The sequence below is a fragment of the Lygodium microphyllum genome, chromosome 23, assembly GCF_053477565.2.
Source record: "Lygodium microphyllum isolate KBCC chromosome 23, Lygodium_microphyllum_v1.1.10, whole genome shotgun sequence".
Lineage (NCBI taxonomy): Eukaryota > Viridiplantae > Streptophyta > Polypodiopsida > Schizaeales > Lygodiaceae > Lygodium > Lygodium microphyllum.
Genome location: NC_141157.1, coordinates 107,924,202 through 107,933,199, shown reverse-complemented (window position 1 = coordinate 107,933,199; position 8,998 = coordinate 107,924,202). Strand labels below are relative to the sequence as shown.

At 38.6% G+C, this 8,998-nt stretch overlaps 1 protein-coding gene across 5 annotated transcripts; it reads left to right on the top strand.

Annotated features, from left to right (window-relative positions):
* Positions 1-2,719: 2,719 nt before the first annotated feature.
* On the top strand, positions 2,720-6,736 carry LOC148016598 (3-hydroxy-3-methylglutaryl-coenzyme A reductase 3-like). Of its 5 annotated transcripts, none has more exons than XM_087663766.1 (5): positions 2,720-3,086; positions 3,946-4,933; positions 5,025-5,206; positions 5,327-5,673; positions 5,763-6,733. In XM_087663766.1, exons 2-5 carry the CDS (start codon positions 4,020-4,022, stop codon positions 6,030-6,032), a joined length of 1,713 nt encoding a protein of 570 aa, XP_087519892.1. In that variant the 5' UTR covers positions 2,720-3,086; positions 3,946-4,019; the 3' UTR covers positions 6,033-6,733. The 5 variants fall into 5 exon arrangements, with proteins under 5 accessions (XP_087519892.1, XP_087519895.1, XP_087519893.1 ...); XM_087663769.1 differs by lacking the exon at positions 2,720-3,086 and adding an exon at positions 3,343-3,506 and having other exon boundaries at positions 5,763-6,736; XM_087663767.1 differs by lacking the exon at positions 2,720-3,086 and adding an exon at positions 3,343-3,570 and having other exon boundaries at positions 5,763-6,736.
* The last annotated feature ends 2,262 nt before the right edge of the window (positions 6,737-8,998 follow it).

The following is an 8,998-nucleotide window of genomic DNA, read 5'->3' as shown; positions in this document are numbered from 1 at the left end:
TTCATATGCTATAATGAAATCTAAGCATGAAATCTTTAGTAGCCATCACGTATTTACAAGCAATAGACTCATGATCTATCTTACAAGTTATCTTGCCTTTCTGTTCTAGTATCCCATCCTTTGTCAATAAACTATAATACATGATCATATGCTAGTCCCTTTACTGAAAGTGCGACCTTTGATCTCCTTATCTTAGAGTTAGAAAAAGTAACATAAATACATCAATAGGCATTTAAAAAATGATCTTGCTTAGCCTACTAGAGACATTAGGCGTCAGTGCTCTTTGTATCTCCCATGATATGTCAATAGGAATAAACAAAGTGATCTTGTTTTGCCTACTAGAGACATTAGGCTTCAATGGTCTCTTTGTATCTCATAAAATATTTTGCACACTTATAGCCTTCACTAGTAGGTAGGCTTGGCAAAGTGCACATGTAACCTTAACTCATGAGAGGGACTTGGAAAATGCCATTTAAAGCTTGAAAATTTAGGCAAAGGAAGGGGGCATGGGAGGGCTAACATAAAAATGATAATAAAAGAATACTCCATTCTTTCCAACTTGTGGTTTTTTTCCTATCTTTGTGCATTTCTTCTATAGTGAAATCATACAAAACATTAATAACATCAACAATAGACTCAAAATGTTGCCATTCCTCAAGATTAGATGGGTAGACATCTACATAAAAATGAAGTTTTTGAAGGATGTGAAGGAAAACAAACTCATTTATAGTGGTTGTGGTAGACATAGACTCATTCCCTCCATTCTTTGCACATGGACAAAGGTGAGGGTACTTCTTCTAGCACTCGTCCCTCGAATGTGCAGTCTTCCCACAATGATGACACTTGGGAAATCCCTTGGATTTAACCTCTTTGTTAGATTCATAGTCTGATGAAACCTGTAGTAAAGTTTTTTGCATTTATTCTTCATGTTTTGTCTTTTCCTAAATGAATGAGCTTCAAAAGGGTGAGTAATGTACCTCATGTTGTTAGTTTTCTTGTATCGATCATCTTTCTTTAAGATCATAGGGACAAAATTCATTTTGAGCCCCACACATGACAAGTGAGGAGATTAATATAGAAAATATCAAGCTTGGGGGAGGGTAAATTTGACACCAAGGTACAGGCATGTCATATGGTCTTCCCAAGGGATGCCAACTCATCTCAATGCTCCTCTATCTTGTTGATGTGATCCTTCACGATGGGGGAATCATAGATAGAACCCTATCTCACTTCATCTTTAGGGTGATCTAATGTGTAGCTTGATCTTCACTTGATACTGCAAATGTACACATCTAACCCGTGAAGCAACAACGCAATTGGTTGGGTATGTGGTGCATGTGCATGTAGGTCTGTGGTTCAATACCCTGACTGGGCAATTCGAGGGGAGTTTTTTGTCGCCGCATGAAGCTTTACCCTCAAAGGTGGAAAGATAAGCCTTGCCAATGCCCTAACAAATTGATCACATTACAAAAAAGTGTTCACATCTATACTTTATTCTCTTTATTGCCTTTGTCTGTACATCAACTTGTTTGCTACATGAAGCCATTAAGTAATCATTCATATGAGACTAATTATTGATGTTGTCAATTTGTCAAGTTTTAAATGCACAATTTGCTTTTGTCCATGGTAATAATAAAAGGTTTTTGCAAATAGTCTATGGGGGCTATGACAACAATAGCCTTTTGTAATGTCTATGATTTTGCTTGAAAAGAGTTGTAATTTGTGAATTTCTATGAGCGCTTGTAGAAAATAGATATAAAGTGTAAGACAAATTGCATGTATCCTTGAAAATGGTTTAGAGGTTGAGCAAGAAGGTTTTCATATAAGACGAATTTGCTTTTGCTCATGGTAATAGTAAATGGTTTTTGCAAATAGTCTATGGGTGCTATGACATCAATAAGCCTTTGTAATGTCTATGATCTTGCTTGAAAAGAGTTGTCCTTCGTGATTTCTATGAGTGCTCATAGAAAATTGAATTAAAATGAAATACATATATTCCATGAAAAATGGTTCAAAGGTTGAGCAAGAAGGTGAGGAGCCTTAAATTTTGAAACTAAGTTTTAGTCATAGGAGTGGCAAACAAACCTTAAATTTTGAAGCTATTAAGTTTTGGTCATAGGAATGTCAAACCTTAAATTTTGAAACTATTAAGTTTTGGTTATAGAAGTTGAAAACACATGTGATTTGATTTAGAAAGAAAGCACACAACTTATAAGGCATATTAGATGAAGGTGTTTTGGGCATGTGTGTGCTATTGGGATTGGTTTGAAGAGAGGATATGTCCAACATGTCAGTAGTGGGAGGGGGGTAGAAAGGCTATGCTGTGATCCTGAGAAGACATTTTCAACATGTTGACACCCCATGTTTTGTTTGAAAAGAGGGAGTCTAGTGGATTTGTGGCCAAGCATTTCATGGTGGTGGTGGTTGGGGGGGGGGGATGCATGTGTCGTGATTCTGAAATGACATTTTTCAACGTGATGGTGATCACATGGAGTCAATGCAGCATCCTGTAAATGAGCCAAAGGTTGACAGCTACACGATCTAGCGCGCTATGGCGAGTGGGGGTGGGGTTTCTTTACTGCATACATCATTTGGGCTGACGCTGCTTTGTGTGTGTCATTTCCATGGCCGTTGTCTGAAAAGAGAGGCTCGGGTCGGACAAATTCCACGAGGGAAGGGGGGGGGTCAGATATGAATTTGACAAGAAATGACCCAATCTGATACAAAAACAGGGCTATCTGCGATGTCTTCCATGACATATGAATATGGCATGACCCGGTCTTCACCGCCTCCGCTGACTCGAAAGGAAAGGCACCCCCTTAAATTACTAAAGAATTGAATGGGACCCAATTCGCCAGATCGTAGAAATAGCGATGTTATCCCTCGCACTTCAAACATCCCATCCACCATCGCTGTTGTCTGTGTGTGGGTGTGTGTGTGTCGATTCGCCTGCCGTCCACACAACCAACAACAGCAACAAACAACGACAACAGGAAACAGCAGGAAGAAGAAGCATCGCCATTTCCGATCACAGAACAATCAACAACCCTCCCCCACCTGCTCGACTTGCCACCCTAACCTCTCAGGTTCGTTTCCCTTCCCTCTTCTTAGATCTGTTGGCTATGGCTGTGTTTAGGCCCTGAGATAGACAGATTGAAGGGATGATTGAGATTGGAGAGGTGTGGCTCCGTGCAATTCATAGTTTTTGGAATCGTCATACGTGTCCTTTCGCAAAATTCTACAGACTTTTGCGCATACGGAATGTCCTGCCTGCCTGTCATCTTCTCTTTTCTTTCACCCAAGTTGTCAGGTGTTGTGCATATGCGTATGTCCTTCCTTCCTTTCTGTCACTGATCGATGGCCTTTCCTTGATAAATGGTGCTTTCTTTCTCATTTGCAAATCCCATGCCTTTCAATTAGACTCAATCCCGTCTGTCTGATGCGGACATCTTGATCAATGGGGCTTCCAATGAGTTCGATCAGTTTTCACGAGTGATATGGATGTGGTTCGTTAAAGACAAGGAAGTTCTGTGCAGATTTCCACATTTTTGGATGAATCCGTAAAGAAATGTATCAGTTCAACTATGCATTCGTGTGCATTTCATCCAGACTCGTATAGTTTTTAATTCTTGCATGAAATGCTGATAAAAGTTGGTCAATCTTGCTGGTATTGCTCTTCTTGTTATCCCAGCAGGTAGGGTTTTAGAATAATGAGTGTGAATGTTGCAGTTGGAGATATGGAGATGCAAGATAACTCCCTGCTTCATGTTCCTTCATGTCTCACAATCTGACTACCGTGAATTACAATGTTGTAGTAACAAAATTGTACATACACCCTCCAGTTTCACTTGTGGCATTTCAGTTGCTTAGTTTGAAGGTTGGATGACAATCTATAAGAACGTTGGAAGATGGAAATACTAACAATTTTCTTGTTGCTCATGACAGCATTCTTGTTCTTTTCCTGCTGAAGCCACCAACCCTCGTCCCTTTTGACCCGTTGTTTTGGATAGACGAGCAGGATGGGGGCAGTCTTGATTGATAAAGTGCCAATTGAAGAGAAGCAGTCTAAGCACAACAAGAATACCAGACTGCGAGCATCTGATGCTCTTCCACTTCCAGTATGGCTTACTAATATTGTATTCATCATTCTGTTTTTTGTGGCATCTGCCTATTCTCTGAGAAGATGGGGAGAAAAGAAGATCAGAACTCCGACGCCCCTCCATATCTTGAGCTTTGGGGATATAGTAGCACTTATCTCCCTGGTGTCATCCTTCATATATTTATTGGGGTTCTTTGGAATAGATTATGTTCAAAATTTCATAAGGTCTACAGATGGAGAGTGGGATTTTGGTGAGGAAGCTGAAGGGATGGCACATGTACCAAAGCTAGTTTCAGTTCAGGTTCCTGTGGTTAGGCCTAGGGTGGAACTAAAGGGCCAAGATCTAGCTGACAATGACAATGAAGACATTGCGTATGCAGTTAGTTGTGGTTCAGTAGCATCTTATTCGTTGGAAAGCACTCTTAGTGATTGTCACAGAGCTGCATACGTCAGGAAACGGGCAGTCGAGCTGATGACTGGGAGATCCCTTGAAGGCCTTCCTCTCGAAGGTTTTGATTATGCTTCTGTGCTTGGGCAGTGCTGTGAAATGGTTATTGGGCATGTACAGATACCTGTTGGTGTGGCAGGACCTCTTCTGCTTGATGGGGGTGAGTACATGGTCCCCATGGCGACAACTGAAGGCTGCCTTGTGGCCAGTACTAATCGAGGCTTGAAGGCTATCTACCTTTCTGGAGGGGCAGCAAGTGTCCTCCTCAGAGATGGCATGACCAGGGCACCAGTAGTGCGATTCGAGAATGCGCAACGCGCTGCAGCATTGAAGTTTTATGTTGAGGACTCTTCCAATTTCGAGACTTTGTGTGTTGTTTTCAACAGGTATTGACTGGTGTGATGAACTTGGTATCAGATCCAGTATGCCTATGCAGGCAAACACTCACAATTGTTCTTGATTCTTTTTCTTTATCAGATCAAGTAGGTTTGCACGGCTACAGCAGATTCAATGCGCCTTGGCTGGTCGCAATCTTTATCTGCGATTTAGTTGCTCAACAGGAGATGCAATGGGAATGAATATGGTGTCCAAAGGTGTACAAAACGTTTTGGAACACCTCCAGCTTCTTTTTCCTGACATGGATGTTGTGAGTTTGTCAGGTATATTCTTCTGTTGCCCATTGTTCAGTGTCAATACTATCTCTCTCCTGTAAGAAAAGCAACAATATTTTGTTTTTCGTCGTGTTGCCCTTAAATGCTCGGAATCTTGGGATGGTTCAGGTAATTACTGTGCAGATAAGAAAGCTACAGCTGTAAACTGGGTAAATGGGCGAGGCAAATCTGTTGTTTGTGAAGCCATCATAAAGGGTGATGTTGTTGCTAAGGTGTTAAAGACATCCGTATCGGCATTGGTGGAGCTCAACACCATAAAAAATCTGACAGGCTCTGCTGTTGCTGGTGCCCTTGGAGGTTTCAATGCCCATGCGTCCAACATTGTGTCTGCAATCTACATTGCAACAGGCCAAGATCCTGCTCAGAATGTGGAGAGCTCTAGCTGTATAACATTGATGGAACCAGCTAATGGTGGACAGGATCTATACATTTCTGTCACGATGCCATCCCTGGAGGTGAGAATGTTCCTTATGATATATATATACACCTTAAGTTTCTATTTGTGAGACACTAACAAACTTTTTGAACAAAAATTGTATTTCAGATTGGGACAATAGGTGGCGGTACACAGCTACCATCTCAAGCTGCATGCTTGAACCTTTTGGGTGTGAAAGGAGCTAACAGGGACATGCCTGGAGCTAATGCACAAAAGCTGGCAAGGGTTGTAGCCGCTGGTGTTTTAGCTGGAGAATTGTCCCTTATGTCAGCCCTAGCTGCAGGACATCTAGTGAAGTCTCACATGAAATACAACCGTTCGAGTAAGAATGTTTGTGCTGAGCTTCCAGACGAACCACAGAGCAAGAAGTGTGCTTGAGCAGAGTGTGCTTGTCTAATGGTTCAGATCTTCACACCACATGTTTTTATATGAAACCTGCAGGGCTTGTGCTAATGCTTTTGTACATGTGCTTGCAACACATGCGTGTTGTATGTGAGCGACATGTTTGCAAGTACGTTGATGCCTTAGGCGCCAAAGCGCACACTAACAAGAAGTAGGGTGGCCTCTATGGTTGGTATTGGATGCTCAATCTTTGGACATGTACAAATTGAGCACCTGCACCTTCATTTTATACCACTCGATCTTATTCAAATAAGACAAAGTAGCAAATGATGTGGTTTTGCAACACAAATGTAGTGTACACTTGGCAAATTGGCAAATTGGCAAAAATCTTATCGATCTTCAAAGCGTAGCCCCTGATTCTATAAAGAAGCAATCAGAGTCCAGTAATGAGAATATGAATTCATGCTACAGATTTAGATGGTGTGTGTGCTAAGTCTACAAGCGAGCCAATGCGAGGTTGAAGAGAGTATGAAACACTAAACAGGAATAAGTAGGGTGAAATATTGAGCATGCATGTCTAGGAAGCATAAAATCAAATTTCTAAGGCACTCATAATGGTAGTAAGGATTATACATATTCGTGTGGTTGAAGATGACAAAAAGGTGAAATATTCTCTACAGTGTGCAAAGAGAGTATAGATGATGATGTATACTACCAAGCAAAAAAGAAGTTTCATCTAAGCTCCACTTATACTTTTGGTATGCAAGACCACTTGTCCTCTACTTGTCGCACCATCTGGAGCTAACTCTAGCAAGATTCATGCATTGCACGGAGGAATGTAGAAACTACCTTGAAACATTAAAAGAAAAATTGAATGTGCATGTGAACAATGTGAATATTTGTTTGCCTAATGTCTGCATTTGGTTTATGTCTCACTCCATTTTTCTAAAATGATACGGAGTCAAGGTTTAATTCTGTGGTCAATATTTCCTATGCTATAACGCATTGAATTGTAAAGAAGCTCTTGGTTTATAGAGACTATTTTTTCTTAGGATAGATTCGTAGGAACCATGCTCTCCCACTTCCCCTTGGTTGGGTAGTTTGACTTATCTAATACATTTATGTTGCACTTCTTTAATTAGTCCCTTTTAATTACAATGTTCGTTCACGTAACTTAAGTCACTATATGCAAACAAGGAAAACAACCCTTTGAAAAATATTTTTATTTAATAGAGAATCTTATACAACTGTTCACCTTTTGCTTATACAAAAAAAACAACCAAAAGGCTTTTATTTTACCAATATTTTTGCTTAAAGTTTTGATGATTTCAACCAAACTTTCCAAGTGTATCAAGTGAACTTGTATGCATATTTTTGCAAGCACAAACACTTATTTTTCAAATTAATAATTTTATATAAAATAGGAAGGCAAATCAGAATAAGGTTTTTAATTAGTAAAAATTCTTTTTAACTTAGTTTTACCTCATTTTTGAGTTTCTCCTAGTTCCCTTTCAGATTTTCTAATTTACCTTCTAATTACTCATATTCCTTTGGCTAATATTATTTTTTCTAACTTGTTTTGGTCCTTGCTCGCAATCTTCCTCATTCTAACCTTTGTCAAAGGTTAGTCAATTGACCTTATTACGAGTTTTGACTATTTTTCCATACTCCTAATACTCATACGTGTTGGAAAATAGTTAAAATTCGTATTAATTTGTGGAAACCAAGCCAGAACCTTGGAAGCTATGTAAGTTGACAAGGCGAATATTTCCCTCTCGTAAGAATTTAAGACTTTATTTTTTTGAAGGAGAATTATATAATCTTTTCGCTTGCTTTATGACATAAGGTTTATATTTCACTTTGTTATTTTGACAAAGTGAGTTGATTTGAATATCCTAGGTTCTAATAGAGCTACTTATGCCATTCAATAATTTTGTAATGGTTACATATGTAATTTAATAATTTCAACTGAATTAACTATGATAGAATTTTCTCTGTCAACGAGGATACTTCAATTCAACGAATTTAATAATCTACTTTAATTTTCTTAATTCACTTTACATGATGTATAAATGTTAAGAAAATAATTCTCTATATTTTCATAATCTATAAATACCAAGAAAATATTTTTTTATGTACCTACTTGATTCCTAATTTGTTATAGGTTTTTCTAATGATTCTTCTTGAATTATAAAAATGATTATTTTGATGTACTTTATTTGTATGTAGCTATTCAATGAAAACAGTAATGCCATGCAATTTTATTCTACATTTCAAAATTTAAAATCTAAATTAGTGGTTCCTATTACTGTATTTCTTTCTTATTGACTTCACCTCTTTTTTTCTATTTATTAAGCTATAAATTCTTCGTCAAGTATTGAAAAATATTTTAATTACCTTTCTAATCTTTGTATTGAATGAATTTAATCTATGAAAGAACATGGGATGATATTGCATGCAGTGGTGTTTTTTCCACGTTTGCAATCACATTTGTAGCTCTCTCACTTCCCATTCTAGAATATCATCTCTTTGGGGCATCGCAAATAGGGAGCCCTCATACGCTAGCTTCCAAACTTCATCAGTCTTAATTGGAGGCCTTGAGCGGCTAGGAGGGTTTACTTGTGATACGGAGATCTTATGGATAGAAGAATGAGCCGCACTATGGATGCTAGAGACAAGGTGGACGAAGCTTCCATGAGCTGGAGTAGTGCTTCCTTGCGGCTTACCAATGATGATGGTCTCCTCTCACTTTTCTCTTCTTCTTTCCTCCTTCCTTTCCTCTCACTCCTCTCTTATTCTCCTTCTCCTTCTCTCTCTCTCTCTCTCTCTCTATATATATATATATATATATATATATATATATATATATATATATATATATATATATATATATATATATATATATATATAGCAACAACTGGTGCAAGGTAAAATAAAAAGTCAATCACTTAGCTAGCCTAAGCTAAGGCTCCTATAAACCTTAAGCCTTAGTTCTAAGGCTA